General features: G+C 35.8%; 1 protein-coding gene across 6 annotated transcripts in view; it reads right to left on the bottom strand.

Annotated features, from left to right (window-relative positions):
- The window catches only part of EXOC2 (exocyst complex component 2), a 282,492-nt gene that overhangs the window by 6,019 nt on the left and 259,756 nt on the right, over positions 1-16,717 (bottom strand). For all 6 annotated transcript variants that reach the window (XM_058733209.1, XM_058733203.1, XM_058733204.1 and 3 more), the window contains 2 exons: positions 12,880-12,935; positions 10,710-10,832 (listed from right to left, as the gene is read on the bottom strand). In XM_058733209.1, coding sequence (XP_058589192.1) covers positions 10,710-10,832; positions 12,880-12,935 — 179 coding nt within the window. The remainder of the gene's footprint in view (positions 1-10,709; positions 10,833-12,879; positions 12,936-16,717) is intronic.

Raw genomic sequence — 16,717 nt, 5'->3', positions numbered from 1 at the left:
TTAAATACCCCAGAAACTGACCTAAAGACTGACGGAAAAAACTCCACAATTAAAGGTAGAGAAGAGGCCACATGCAAAAGGGCAGGAAGTGCAAAGATGCGGTGTTGAAGACATATCACGGCAGCTGCAGTGGGGAGGGAGCCACAGTCATAGAGAAGGACAAGAGATAGACATAAGGAAAATAAATCCCCATTGCAATTGGAAAAGAAAGTGAGAGGGGCCGAATATTGTAAGTTCTTGCAACCAACAGGGTGGAAAGTCTAGAGTTTTAAACAATGGACTTGGCTGGGACAGAGTCCACAGGGCACTGTGCTGCTCTTGGAGAGAAGGAAGGAAACAACCTTGATACAGCATGGAAACAGTGATCTGAAAAGCACCTGGGGCACACAGTGGGGAGGCTATCTGCTCATCATGAAGCGTGTCCCAGGAGACAGTGTTCACAAAGAGACCCGCTCAAGGGAACAAAGGAACTGGCAGGCACCATTTCCCTCCCTTGTCCGTCAGCATAAGCACAGGACCACCTGTGGGAACCAGCACAGCACCACACTCACTACCTAACTTGCTTCATCAAGCCCTGTCCCCCAAGCTCCTGTGGAACTGCCCTTCCCAGTCACACTTAGCTCAGTGATGGCATGGTAGGTCCCCTCCCCCAGAACACTGGCCCCAACACCTGCCAACACAATGTCTCTCCAATCAGGAGTTTTTCACAGCCTCAGTTCTGGCAGTGATGGTGACAGGTGTCATATTATAAGCAGACCAGAGCACACCTAGTTAAAATGTGCAACATGCAGACCAGGGGCCACACATTGCCCACAATAGGCAAAGAACCACTTGCAACAACTGGCCTGAAAGATAAAGTGGCCAGAACAAAATAGCAGAGCACACGCAGCACACACTGGAGACACTCCTGGAAGCACCAGGCCCTAGAAAACAGGAGACACTACACAGCAGAGCACTGACCTCTTCCAGGTAAGGCCATTACTCTCAAGAACAGGAGAGATAGCTGATTTTCCTAACAGAAAAAGGCACAGAGACTTAGAAAAAATTAAAAGACAGAAATTTGTCTCATGAAAGAATAGGACAAGGCCACAGCAAAACATAAGTAACATTCCTGATGGAGTATTTAAAGCAATGATCATAAAGATACTCCCTGGACTTGAGAAAAATGGAAGGCATCAGTGAGACCCTTAAAATGAAGATAAAAAAAGAACCAATAAGAGATGAAGACTGCAATAAATGAGATTAGAAACATGCTAGATGGAATGAATAGCAGGCTGGAAGAAGCAGAGGAATGAATTAATGACCTAGAAGACGGAGTAATGAAAAGTAATCAAGGTAAACAAAAAGAAGTATGCAAAATAAGAATAGACTTAGGAAACTCAGTAACTCCATCAAACATAATAACATTTGTATTATAGGAAATCAAGAAGAAGAAGAGAGAGAAAAAAGGGGACAGAAAATTTATTTAAAGAAATAGTAGTTGAAAACTTCCCTAATCTAGGGAAGGAAACAGATATCCAGATCCAGGAGGCCCAGAGATTCCCCAACAAATTCAACAAAAGCAGACCCATACCAAGATATATTGTAATTAAATTGGCAAAATACAGTGATAAAGAAAAAAAAATTTAAAGCATCAAGACAAAAGAAGACAGTAACATACAAGGGAAACTCCATAAAGCTAGCAGGGAATTTTTCAGCAGAAGCACTGCAAGCCAGAAGGCAGTGGCATGATATATTCAAAGTGCTGAATGGGAAAAATCTGCAGCCAACAATATTCCATCCAGAAAGGCTATCATTTAGAACAGAAGAAAAATAGAGGTTCCCAGAGTCTGTGACCACTAAACCAGCAATGCAAGAAATAGGAGACTCTGAGTGGAAAGGAAAGACCAAAAATTACAGTATGAAGATAGGAAACATAAGAGTGGCAAAAAGGAATATTTCTGTAAAAAAAATCAGTCAATGAACTCATAAAATAAAAGCATTTGACATATGACACCATATACCTAAAATGTGGGGAGGAGAAAAGAGTGGGTTCAAACTTAAACAACCATCAACTGAACATAGACTGTTATATGCACAAGATGTTATACACAAACCCAACGGTAACCACAAATCAAAAACCACTAATAAATTTACAAAGAATAAAGAGAAAGAAATCCAATGATATCACTAAAGCAAACCAGAAAACCATGAAAGAAAGAAAGATCAGAGAAAATCTTCAGAAGACAACCCAAAACATGAAATAACATGTCAATAAATACATATCTATCAGTGATTACTCTGAATGTAAATGGACTAAGTGCTCCAATCAGAAGACACTGGGTGACAGAATGGAAACAAAACAAAACAAAACAAACAAGATCCTGCTGTCTACGGAGACTAGAGAGACTCATTTTAGACCTAAGGATACCTGCAGATTGAAAGTGAGAGGATGGAGAAACCTCTATCATTCATATGGATGTCAAAAAAAAGTGTCAGCATAGCAATACTTATACCAGACAAAAATAGACTTTAAGACAAAGACTGTAACAAGGGACAAAGAAGGATAGTATATAATAATAGAGGAGACAATCCAACAAGAAGATGTAACAATTCTATATATTTATGCACCCAATATGGGAGCAACCAAATACATATAACAGTTAATAACAAAATAAAAGAACTAATTGATAATGATACAGTAATAGTAGAAGACTTTAACATCTCATTTACATCAAATGGGTAGGTTATCTAAATAGAAAATCAACAAGGAAACCATGGCTTTGAATGATACACTGGACCACATGGATTTACAGATATATTCAGAACATTCTCTCCTAAAACAGCAGAGTACACATTCTTCTCAAGTGCACATGGAAGATTCTCCAGAATAGATCACATATTAGCCCACAAAACAAGCCTCGACAAATTCATAAAGATCAAAGTCATATGATGCATCTTTTCTGATCACAATGGTATGAAACTATAAGTCAACTACAAGAAAAAAATCTGGAAATAACACAAATATATGGTGTTAAATAACATTCTATTAAACAATGAGTCAACCAGGGTCAAAGAAGAAATAATAAAGTACATATAACAAAATTAAAATGAAAACACAACAAGCCAAAACCTGTGGAATGCAGAAAAAGCAGTCATTAACAGTGAAGTATACAACAATACAGGCTTACCTCAGGAAGCAAGAAAAATCTCAAATAGCCTAAATATACCTAAAGGAGCTAGAAAAAGAACAAACGAAACTGAAAACTGGCAGAAAATGGGAATTAATAAAGATTAGAGAAGAAATGAATGATATAGAAACTTAAAAAAAAAAAAAAGAACAGATCAATGAAACCAGGAACTGGTCTTTTGGGAAAAAAAAAATCAATAAAATTGATAAAGCTCTAGCCAGACTTATCAAAAAAAAAAAAAAGACTCAGAAAAAAAATCACAAATGAGTGAGAAGAAATAACAACCAACAACACAGAAGTACAATTATAAGGGAATATTTTGAAAAACTCTATGCCAACAAATTGTACAGCCTGGAAGAAATTGTTAAAGCCATCGTGATCAAACAGTATGATACTGGTATAAAAACAGACACACTGATCAATAGAAAAGAATAGAAAACTCTGAAATAAACCCACAACCATATGGTCAATTAATCTTTGACAAAGCAGGAAAGGAAAGAATATCTAATGTGAAAAGAACAGTCTCTTCCACAAATAGTGTTCAGAAAACTGGATAGCAACATGCAAAAGAGTGAAACTGGACCACTTTCTTATACCATACACAAAAATACATTCAAAATGGATTAAAGACCTAAATATGACACCTGAAATCAAAGCATCCTAGAAGAGAACACAGGTTGTAACTTCTTTGACATTGGCCATAGTACATATTTTGTACATACGTGTCCTGAGGTAAGGGAAACAGAAGCAAAATAAACTATTGGGACTACAAAATAAAAAGTTTCTGGAGAGAAGGAAACAATCAACAAAACTAAAAGGCAACCTTACGGAGCAGGAGAAGATATTTGCAAAGACATATCTGATAAAGGGTTAGCATCCAAAATATATTAAAAAATTATACAACATCTAAAAAACAAATACTCTAATTAAAAAATGGGCAGAAGACATGAACAGACATTTTTCCAAAGAAAACATAGATATGACCAATAGGCACATGAAAAGATGGTCAATATCACTGATCACTGAGGAAGTGGAAACAAAAACTACAATGGGGTAACACTTCACATCTGTCAGAATGGCTAAAATTAACAACACAAGAAACAGCAGGTGTTGGCAAGGATGTGGAGAAAAAGGAACCCTTGTGCACTGTTGGTGGGAATGCTAACTGGTGCAGCCAATGTAGAAAACAGTATGGAGGTTCTTCAAAAAGTTAAAAATAGAACTACCCTATGATCCAGCAATTACACTACTGGGTATTAACTAAAAGAATACAAAAACAGAAATAAAGAGATATGTGCACCCTGTGTTCACTGTGGAATTATTTACAATAGCCAAATTATGGAAGAAGCCCAAATGTCCACTGATCGATGAATGGATTAAAAAGATGTGGTATATATATACAATGGAATATTATTCAGTCATAAAAAAGAATGAAAGCTTGCTATTTGCAATGACATGGATATAGCTAGAGTATTATGCAAAGCAAAATAAATTCAGTTGGAGAAAGACAAATACCATATAATTTTACTCATATGTGGAATTTAAGAAACAAAACAAAGAAGCAAAGGAAAGAGAGAGAGAGAAATAAAAAAAACAGACTCAAGTATAGAGAACTGATGATTGCCAGTGGGGAGAAGGTAGGCGATGGGTTAAATAGGTGATGGGGATTAAGAAGTGCACATGTCATGATAAGCACTGGGTGATGTATGGAATTGGTGAATCACTATACTGTACACCTGAAACTAATATAACACTGTATTTAACTGGAATTAAAAACTTTTTTGAAAGGTAAAAGCAACAAAAGAAAAATTTATAAATTAAACTTAAAATTAAAAACTTATGTGCGGTGAACTATAGCATCAAGAAAGTAAAAAAACAACCCACATAATGAGATACCCTTGACATACACTAAGATGTCTATAATCAGTAACATAAGGTAGTAACAAGTATTGGTTAGGATGTGGAGAAATTGGAATCTTTAATGCATTGCTGTTAGGAAAGTAAAATGGAACAGCCAGTTTAAAAACAGTCTGGCAGGGGCACCTGGGTGTTTCAGTCAGTTAAGCTTCTGAATCTTGATTTTGGCTCAGGTCATGATTTCATGGTTCGGGAAAACATGTTGGGCTCCACACTGACAGCAAGGAGACTGCTTAGGATCTCTCTATGGTCCTCCCCTGCTCACGCTCTTCCCCCCTCTCACAAAATAAATTAATAAACTTAAAAAAACAATTTTAAGACACCCAAGCAATTCATCAAAAGATCAAACATAGGGTATCCATATGACCTAGCAATTTCCCTCCTATGTATATACCCAAGAGAAAATAAAACACATAAATACGTTTATGTGAAAAGTAGAAAATAACCCAAATGTCCATCAAATGATGAGCAGATAAAGAAAATGTGGTATATTTATACAATGGAATATTATCCAGTCATCAAAAGAAATGAAGTACTGGTATATGCTGCAATATGTGTACACCTTGAAAACATTATGCTAAATGAAGGCAGCCAGTTACCAAAAGTCATATTTGTGTGACTCCATTTATATGAAATTTTTTGAATAGGCAATTCATTGGGATAGAAAATCACGGAGAAAGAAACCAGAATGCTGCTTGTCTGTGGATGGGAAGGGTGGTTGGAAAGACAGTGGAAAGCGGCTGCTAATGGGTTCAAGGTTTCTTCTAGGGTGCAATGTTCTGAAGTTGAGTGTGTTGACTGTACAACTCTGTGAACACAATAAAAAAAAAATCACTGAACTGTGTGCACTTTTACCTTGTAGACAACACAACACTCATCTACCTTGTGGCAGATGAGTTATATCTGCGTAAAACTTAAAAAAATTTTTTAAAAATGTTTATTTATTTCTGAAGGAGAGACAGACAGAGCATGAGTGGGGGAGAGGCAGAGAGAGGGAAGGAGACACAGAATCTGAAGCAGGCTCCAGGCTCTGAGCAGTCAGCACAGAGCCCAACGCAGAGCTCGATCTCACGAACGGTGAGATCATGGCCTGAGCTAAAGTCAGACGCTCAACGGACTGAGCCACCCAGGTGCCCCATATCTTGCATAAAACTTTTAAGAAAACAAAACAAAACAAAACAAAACAAAACAAAACAAAACAAAACATGGTAATCTAAAGCTTAAACTTCTTTGCGATCTTGAAATGACTTTACATGCAGATCACTTGTTTTCAGAGCTCCTGAAGAGGCTCTGAATGACAACCACATTACACACCTTCTACCTTTGACTCAGGCATCCACAGTGTGTATAATGTTCAGGAGACTATTAAAAAGAGATAGCTCTGGGGCACCTGGGTGGCTCAGCTGGTTAAGCATTGGACTTTTGATTTGGTCAAGATCTCAAGATTCGTGAGTTCGGGCCCTGCCTGTGTCAGGCTCTGTACTGACAGTGTGAAGCCTGCTTGGGATTCTGCCTCTTCCTCTCTCTGTCCCTCCCCAACTTGTAAATAAACTGAAAAAAAAAAAAATTAAAAAAAAAAGTAAAAGAGACAGTCCTTATTCTCCAGGAGTACATAAAACATAAAACAATGGTAAGAGAAATTTTGTAAACAATCAGGATAAATGCTGATTTATATAAGACACAGTATATTCAGTAAAACTTTTTCTGCTTGGAAAGCAGTTGTTTGGTTTCGTTTTTCAGTGCTTTAGAAGCCTAGAAAAGTTTGTAACTAGAAAGCATGCACATGACAGTTTGTCTCTATTGTTGATACTCTATATATTGAAACAGATCTACAAAGAGAGTATCAAAAAGTAAAAATAAGGTAGAACTTTTAGTTGAATATTGCAGGATTAAATCACTTTAAAACTAATCTTCATGCCCAAATTGTATTCAAAGTGATAGGTGTTTTAAATTAATCTATGAATTATGTGAACTATAAAAGCTGTGGTTATTTATAAAATATACATAGAACTGTACACCAGAAAATGTCATGTTAAAATATCAGCTAAAATTACCAAACTGTCATCCCATTCCTCTTTAAACTGGCTCTCAGGAAGGTTCTGAAGATTGAGGTATGGGCCCTTTATGTAAGTGATTATTACAGGTTAACTTGTAGTCCTTCTGAATTATCTGCTCAATAGAAAAACAGTCTAACACAGGGATTCCCAATGGGAGAGGGGGAAATGGGGGGTTTAGACTCACTTGAACTTTTCCAATATAGAAATGACTGCCTAATTCCTAGGATGTATTAGAATATTAGAAGTTGGAACAGTCATGGTGGTCAGCAGTCTCCTGGACATGTATTTATCAAAAAAGTTCTCTAGCTAAATCTGGTACCTCTTCCTAACCCTTCCCTGCTAGTTTTGAGAGAATTTAGCCAACAGGCCCTTCCCTAGTTAATCTCAACCACCCAGAGGAAAGCACTATCCTGAGACTTTTTCCACCATAGATAGTTTTATCTATTTGAGAATTTCATGTGAATGAACCCCATACAGTATATGAGCTTTTGTGTAAGGCTTCCTTCACTCAGCTGAATGCTCCCGAGATTTATCCAGGTGGTACCAGTAATTCTGTCCTCTTTAATGCTGAATAGCATTTGGTTTTATGAACATATCACAGTTTGCTTATTCTATTGATGAATACCTGGGCTGTTTCCAGCTTTTGGCTATTATGTTTTCAGCTCTCTTGGTTAGTTTTTTTTTTTTTTTTTTTAAAGCAAGAGGTTTTCTTTTCTATGTACATCTATATATATGTATATAAATGTATACATATGTATAGATATACATATGTATATTTGTTTATTTTCTAAATATAATTTATTGCCAAGTTAGTTAACATACAGTGTATACAGTGTGCTCTTGGTTTCGGGAGTAGATTCCCATGATTCATTGCTTACATACAACACCGTCAGTGCTTATCCCAACAAGTGCCCTCCTCAAAGCCCATCACCCATTTTCTCCTTCTCCTGTGCCCCCCACCACCAACCCTCAGTTTGTTCTCTGTATTTGAGAGTCTCTTATGGTTTGCCTCCCTCCCTCTCTGTTTGTAACTATTTTATCCCCTTCCCTTCCCCCATGGTCTTCTGTTAAGTTTCTAAAATTCCACATGCGAGTGAAAACATATGGTATCTGTCTTTCTCTAATTTATTTCACTTAGCATAATGCCCTCCAGTTCCATCCACATCACTGCAAATGGCAAGATTTCATTCCTTCTCATTGCCAAGTAGTATTCCATTGTATATTATAAACCACATCTTCTTTATCCATTCATCAGTTGATGGACATTTGGGCTCTTTCCATAATTTGGCTATTGTTGATAGAGCTGGTATAAAACATTGGGGTACGTGTGCCCCTAAGAATCAGCACTCCTGTATCCTCTGGATAAATTCCTAGTAGTGCTATAAGAAAGAGCTTTTCTTGTCACTGTACTATTTTACCGTCCCAACAATTCGTACGATCTCTAATTTCTCTTCAGGCTTGCCAACACTTGCTATTTTTAAGTCTTTAATTTTCTTCATCATGGTGGATATGTAATGGTATATTATTATAGTGTTAATTTTCATTTCTCTGATAACCAATGATGTTGACCATCCTTTCATGTACTGATTAACCATTTCTGACTCTTCTGGAAATTGAATTATATGTATGCTAGACATTTCGACATTGTCTCAGCGGTCTCTGAAGTTGCATTCATTTTTTTCCAATGATTCTTTTCTCTGTTCTTCAAATTTGGTAATTTCTGTTGATCTACAAATTCACTGACTTTCTCTTTTGTCTATTCTGCTGTTATTCACATCTAGAAGACTTCAAAAAAATCATATTCTGTATTTCTCCATTCCAGAATTTCCATTTAGTTGCTTTTTTAGGGTTTCTATTTTTCTGCTGAGATTTCCTATCTATCTATTCATTATGAGTATGGATAGTCACCTTTACATCACTGAATAGGGCAGCTTTAAAGTCCTTGTCTTCGAATTCCAACAACTGCATTATCTCAAGATTGGTCTCAGTTGATTGTCTTTTCTATTAAGAGTGGGTCACATTTTCCTGTTTTATCTTGTTTGTGCCTTAAGTATATTTGGATTGTTTCCTGGACACCGTCAATAATGTGACTGGAGATTCTGGATTCTTTTTTTTTAATATGAAATTTATTGTCAAATTGGTTACCATACAACACCCAATGTTCATCCCAACAGGTGCCCTCCTCAATGCCCATCACCCACTTTCCCCTCCCTCCCACTCTCCATCAACCCTCAGTTTATTCTCAGTTTTTAAGAGTCTCTTATGGTTTGGCTCCCTCTCTCTCTCCCTCTCTCTCTCTCTCTCTCTTTTTTTTTTTTTTTTGAGATTCTGGATTCTATTACATGACCCTGAAGAGGACTGATCTTTGTTTCATTCATTTTAGCAAGCAATTAACTTATCTGGACTCAAAATGAAAACTCTCAGCTCTTGGGCAAGCACTTCAATTCTTACTTCAATTCTTCTAGTCTAACTGGGCTGGTTGGAGTAGAGTTTAATCATGCATGTGTAGTTCAGGGGTCAACCTGTGATTTAGGCAGTGTACATACAAAATTTGTGGTTTTTGTTTTCTGCTCTCTGGGATACCACCCTCACTTTCCTGTAACTGTGGTTGCTCTGAAGCCTATTCTTCAAGCCAGAAAGATAGCAGGTTTTGTGAAGTTTTAGGCATCTGTTGGCCTGTAGGCTAAAATTTGTAAAAAGTGAAAAATTCCCTAAGTACCATTTCTTCTAGAATCACTCACTAATGGTCATTCTATAATATCTTCAGGTTTTTGTTTTTACACCTTTTATTCTTAAACATTATTCAAGATTATATTATCTGTAGGGAATTGGTTGACAGAAACTTCCTCGGCCACTACTGGAAGCAAAACTGCCAGTACTTTGTATTTTCTTATTTATTTTTATTTTTTTATTTTTTAATATGAAATTTATTGTCAAATTGGTTTCCATACAACACCCAGTGCTCATCCCAACAGGTGCCCTTTAAAAGCGCAATTGCAATGCTCTAAATCACTGCAGTTCATAGGTAGCAGGTAACTCTTCCTATGCATGAACACCTTTGCTATTGTCAATTTGGTTATATGCATACCAAGACGTATTTGGTTTATAGAAGTTATAATTGTTATTATAACTATGTAATTTAAATAACTACAACATAAAACCAATGGATTATGAGTGTGAAGAGACTGTTGTCATTTCTATGAAAACTGCATTGAATGGTTTGAAAAGATTTATTAAAAGTTAAGTTGCTAAAAATTCCTGTGAAACTGGATGTAGTGAAGACAGCTGCAAACTAAAAAAAAAAAGTCACATAACTTTAGAAGGAATCTGCATTCAGAAAATTTCACAAGAGTTGTTAAGATCTTGCTCTACTCTACAGAAACAGAAACTCTAAAATTTGTAGACAATGCATGGGTATGGTATGGCTTATGCAATAGAGAAGATGTAGATCTCCAATTGGTAGATTCACAAACACCTGTCTGTATATAAGAATGATGACTACAAATACATTTTATATGTTTTAAATGAAATAAAAGTTCAACATGGAACTGAATGATTTTGGTACCTGTAATGCTCCATTTTTGCTGAAGGATGAAACACACTGCATCAGTCGACTTAGTTCTTCAGAAACTGCTTCCACCACCTTGGATAGAACTCGAGGTACCAATTCTTTGGAAATAGTGAACACCTGATGGAAGGGTTTAAAGTAAGAGCAAATGATGTGTTATAGGAACATTTCCTGACTTGAATTTGTTAAAAACAAAGAGATGCACAAAACAAAATAACTCACAGGCCTTCTAAGCCATATTTTTAAAGGATCACAATTATGAATGAAAGGAAGATACAGACAGAAGATACAATTGTACTAAGTGATTAATGGCAAAAACTAATCCTCTAAAAATATATAGGCAAATATAATTTTGAAAGGTGTTGTTGATGTTGACAAACTAGTTTCAAAGATTTCATCTTTCTCTTGCCCTTTTCACAAAAGGAAATATTATAGAAATTATAGAAATAAAATTATAGAAATTTAGAAATATGAAATTATAAAAATAAAAACACATTGTGTCAGTTTTTTTACCACAATTAAAAGAAAAACATATGGAGTCAGACTCTTCTTAGATCAAAACAAACACCGTATCAACTGGGCACATTACTGCATATTGGACAACAAAGTCCCCAATTTTATTGTTTGCCAAATTTCATATGTATTTCCTTTCATTTGACAAAAAAGATTATTTTTCAACTTTGAATCTTGGTATTTTCAGAATAAGAACTATTATATTTGAAAATGTGGTGAAACATTTTACTATGCTGATTTATAAATTTGTCAAGTTAAGATCATGTGAGAAATAGTAAATAAACATTATGAATGAAATTCTACTTCCAGTTACTGAGATAAATTAGAAGGGGGTTTGAAAAACCTCATAAAAATCATGGTTACTTATAGTGGACATTAATAAAGCTGCCTCTTTAGGAATTACTGTCATCACTAAAAGGCATACATATTTTGCAATTCCTCTGACTACCACCTGTTCATCTACCACAGAAATGCTTTCACTGACTGATGATTTAATTTTATACTCTAATTTTATTGGAAGCTAACATAACAAAAAAGCATTTGTATATCTTTGATGATAAAATCATTAAAAATGTATGTGATAAATTCTTGCTGGAGTTAAATCATATATAAAATACTTCCATAGAAGAATGTGTATGTTTTCCTTTACTAAGAAATGAAAACATAACATATTACGTTTCTCTTTCTGCTCTAGCTGTTTCAAACTTAGAGACAAATTCAGGAACAAGATAGCATTCTCTGTTCCCTTTGGTTACTCTTTTGCTTTAGCCTTGATTATCCATGTTTTCCAGTTTATCTTGACAACCTCTGATACTTTTTGATTAAGACAGTGGTATAAACTAAATACACCTACATCAGATGCATGCAGCTTAAAAGGCACTCAAGCAACAGTGGAAATTATCTAATGATAACATCTTTGTGGGCCTTATTTTATCTGGTCACCAATCTGTGTATGAGCCATAACCACTCTGAAAGTACTGGCAAAGCAGTGAGTAATGGATTGTGAAATTATAGAATTGGTAGTCATAGTGGTGATAATGGTGGTAGCTGTGCCTCTTTTGATGTTCCTTAGAAGAGTCCTTCTAAGAAGGACGTTAACAAAGGATGTTAATGTAAAGCTTAAGATGATAATGCTTCAAGTGAGGGCAAGTTTTAGCATGAACCAGAAGCATCAACATCCACATGTACCTAAGTCAGTCACTGATAGGAAACCATGCACCTGCTTCCTAACCTCAGCCTGCCCTTTCAGCCTATCTAACAAGTCTAGTTTTCTGGATTCCCAGCCACTATGTAAGAATACATTGCCACGTGAATAAGACACCAAAGCTTATTTGTATTCTGGTTAAAAAGAGGTTAATGAATTTTGCAAGATAAGGGATTTAACATTCCTTCCAAACCAAGGTGAAAAAACAATCTCTCTTCTCCTTACCTTTTGAACATTAATGGATTTAGTTTTAAATACAATTTCAGAAAAAAAAAAAAACTCTCATAGTAAAAGCACATGCGTGTGTGTGCATGTGTTAGAGTTGTTTTTTATTTATACCCAAGATATATTCTGAAGGGAAAAAAGACTACCAGAAAAACCATCAAATTTGCCTCTTTGTGTTGTTTTCCAGTTACCCATATTTCTTAAGAACATCTAATGACAGCTTACCTCTGCGTGCACAGCAATTATATTCACCAATGCTTCTTTTAAATAGTTTCTGACACCTGAAATCAAGAAGAGGGAGGGAAAAAAGGCATTTAATGGAAAAAAGCTACCCACCTCCCTTGACGGCATTACTGTGCACTGTACTACTGCCTTAGAGTTTTCTAAGGAGAAACAGAAAGTAACACTACCACTGTCTACTTCCTTTGAGAACCAAATGGTATAAGGGCTATTTTCGTTCAGGTTAAAAAAAAAGTTAAACATTTTCTTTCATTGTTTCTCTGTAACTGATGGTCAGTCTGCTTCAAAACTGAAATTTAAAACTGTCCTTCAGTTTCTTTATATACATGTTTCTTCATTTGTGTGTGTGTGTGTGTGCACTCGCCTACCTGGTACACACATACATTAGCAGATCAAAAAAGAAAAGACAAAAGGAAGATATTTACTAAAGCTTATAGAAGCTACATATCTATTGTAGTCTTTTACTTCCAAAGGTAAAAGTTAACTTATGCAGGCTATTTTGATCTTAAAAAATTACTTCTGGGAGAAACGTCTGACAAAAATCACAATCTGATTTTGTAAAGCAAGTTAAAGGTTAGACAAAATACAAGATTTAAGGACAGTAAAGAATTAACAAATACTGCTTCACTCAAAAGTAGGCACTCAATAGCAGGTGTGTGCAAGATTTAATAGTGCAGGAGTCTGAAGTCAGTTTTGTCACCTACAAGCTATGACTTTCGGCAAGAAAACTGGGAGCCCAGGTTTCTCTCCCATTAAAAAGTGTAAGAACAGTACCTATCTTGCAGGCTTGTAGTGAGGATTATAGGAGATAATGCATGTGATTGGTCCAGGTACCCACAGGGCTCATTAAGAACTTTCAATTATCATTATTTTGCAAGAAAAAAATGTGAAAACAAGAAGCTGCTTTACTTTAATTCCAAAGAAATTATTTTTACTTGGAGTGGAATATTATTTCAGAATGCCTTCTAGAATTAATTGCAAATATTGAGAATTCCTTTTATACCAAAACAGAGAAAATTCTCTATTGTAAAATCATGGATGTTAACAGTAACAATGTTACAGTGTTAAGGAGAGTCTTTTCCCATAATGTCATCTAAGCTACTGATGATTTAGAAAAGTTGAGAATTTAAAAGCCAAGAACTATAACCAACTTTCTGAATTGACAGTTTTAGATTCTAAATGTATAACTAGTTTTTGATTCTGTCATATGCTATAGTTTTAAATAGGCACACTATTTTTCTTTTGAGGAGCCAATTTATATATACTTTGGAATATGGAGAGGTTCACGTATTCTATTTTTCTGGTGGAAAAATTAAGAAATCTGTTGAAGAGTAAACAAATATAATCCAGAAATTAGTTTTTGATTCTGTCATATGCTATAGTTTTAAATAGGCACACTATTTTTCTTTTGAGGAGCCAATTTATATATACTTTGGAATATGGAGGGGTTCACGTATTCTATTTTTATGGTGGAAAAATTAAGAAATCTGTTGAAGAGTAAACAAATATAATCCAGAAATTAGTTGAAATCAACTAATTGCAAGGAAACAAGTCTTATCTGGGAGGTAAGCCAGGAAAATATAAGGAACCTATTATAAGTGAAAGTGAAATAAACTACCTCGTGCTCAAGACCAGAAAAGCTTTCTTCCTCTAAGAGGAAAGGCATACCACAGAGTTGTTCCCCTGGATTGTTTACCTGCTACAGTCAGAGCAACAGGGACACCTGGGTGTGACATCTGTCTCTGATGACTATGATCACCTCAGTCAGTATGCCTCATCTTGTTCCTTGCTCTCTGGATAGTTCTTTCAAAGTGAGTGGAGGAAAGCAGGGAAGGGCTCTCTGGTTCCTGAGTTCATAATCACTGTGCTCAGGTCAAGAATTTTTAAGTTGCAACCCTGTAAAAGACTAGCTCGTATCTCTCTCTCTCTCTCTCTCTCCCTCTCTCTCTCTCCCTCTCTATTTCTACAGAGAGAGAGAGAGAGAGAGAGAGAGAGATAGACACACACATACATGCCATGTATATAGTTACTAAAAATAGAAGCACAATCTTAGGCCAATGATGATATAAGGAACTTAAGAAATTCAGCAGTTTCAGGACGCCTGGGTGGCTCAGTTGTCTCTGTGTCTTCTGTGTCTCTCCATCTCTTTGCCCCTCCCTCGCTTGCACTTTGTCTCTCTCTCTCTCTCTCTCAAAAATAAATACTAAAAACATTAAAAAAAATTAAAAATAAAAAAGAAATTCAACAGTCTCTGCTCTTGGTGAAAACCAGGATCCTGTCAATGCTACTATATGAACAAATGTCAAGAGGTTGGGTGCTAGAAATGTTCTAGCAATGATGACTAGAAATGTGAGGGCAATTTTTAACTTCTAAAATTCTTCAATGTAAACGTGGGGCCAGAATGCTGACTAAAAAGCAGAAAATTAAACTTAGAATAAAGCAAGCCAGTGTCACATGCTATCAACTCAACTCCCACTCTGACCCTGATAGGAAAAACATTTCCTGGCAAGAACCCATCAGACTGGAGCATTACTAATAAAATACCCTGTAAAAGACATAAATCTAAATTAATATAATTCTAAAGGCAAAGCTGTGAATAATAAGAATAAAATCACAGGACACTTTCCACCATCAGAACTATATTGCTGTTAATAAAAAAAATATGAAAACAAAATCAAGCTTCCTGTTTTAGGTTGACCACAGGTTTCACAAGGATAGTATGCTAAAAGGAACACACAGCCTCAACCGTAACAAATTGAGAAAAACAAAAACAAAAACAAAAACAAGAACCTGTATTTCTTGGAGACTTACTTTTTTTGAATAGAGAAAATGAAATAATACCCCCCCACACACCACCAAAAAATAAAACAACAACTGCTTCAAGGAATAAGTGGTAATGTTGGGGGGAAAAGGGAGGAAAAAAGTTTCTGTCCCTAGGGATGAACAGAAAGAGAATTCCTGGTCAAACCACATGTCAGGTCAGTAAGGGTTCAAAAAGATAACATTAAATTGAACGCATATGAAAAATACATGCTAACTTAGAGGAGGAGATTTGTGAAATATTATTATAACCTTCCAAAGCAATGTATATGCTGGTGTTAAGAACTTAACAATTTTAAAAATATGAAAATAAATGATTGTCTCTCTCTAAAAAGCTACCCATTGTGTTAAATACAGAGATAAGTATTTTTTTACTGCATATTGGGCTGAAATTGTTGTTAGTTCTAAGGGAATGGCTAAAAGTTCTCATTCATTCATTTAACATCAATTTGTTGAGATTCTACTTCATGGTGGACTCTGATAGGCACACATCAGATTTAGTGACACATTAGGTCTTTCAAGTAGAATATGTGTATATCCCCAGTATGTGTAAGACCCCAAAGTGCTTAGCTGTTAAGTTTTACCCTAATGTACTAGTATTCATATAGGTGTTTAAGTTGTATGTAGCAAATACATAGTATGAAAGGGTTTTATACTGTAAAACAAAATCTTTGTTTTATACTAATTTGTGAAACATTTACTTGTGATTTCCTTTTTGTCAAGTTCTTGAAAGGTTAAAGAATAGTATTTGGGAGGGGTGGAGGAAGGGCACTGGACCTAGAGACTAGACAGCGTCCGTGTCTAGAGACTGAGGTCTGAAGGTTCACAAACATGAAACAGATAAGATCTCTGTGGTCTTCCTAGTTAAGAATTTCAATTCCTTTCTCTTTATTCTACTCAATAGCCAGTTATCAGCCTAAGGAGAAACAAAACCAGTAGCACACCCTACACACTAGCCAACCTAGTACCTACCCTACTCTCTCAGGGGTCTATACTGAGACTT

Source organism: Neofelis nebulosa, chromosome 6, assembly GCF_028018385.1.
Source record: "Neofelis nebulosa isolate mNeoNeb1 chromosome 6, mNeoNeb1.pri, whole genome shotgun sequence".
Classification (NCBI taxonomy): domain Eukaryota; kingdom Metazoa; phylum Chordata; class Mammalia; order Carnivora; family Felidae; genus Neofelis; species Neofelis nebulosa.
Note: the sequence above shows the minus strand (reverse complement) of the source record. Positions and strands in the feature narration are given on the sequence as shown.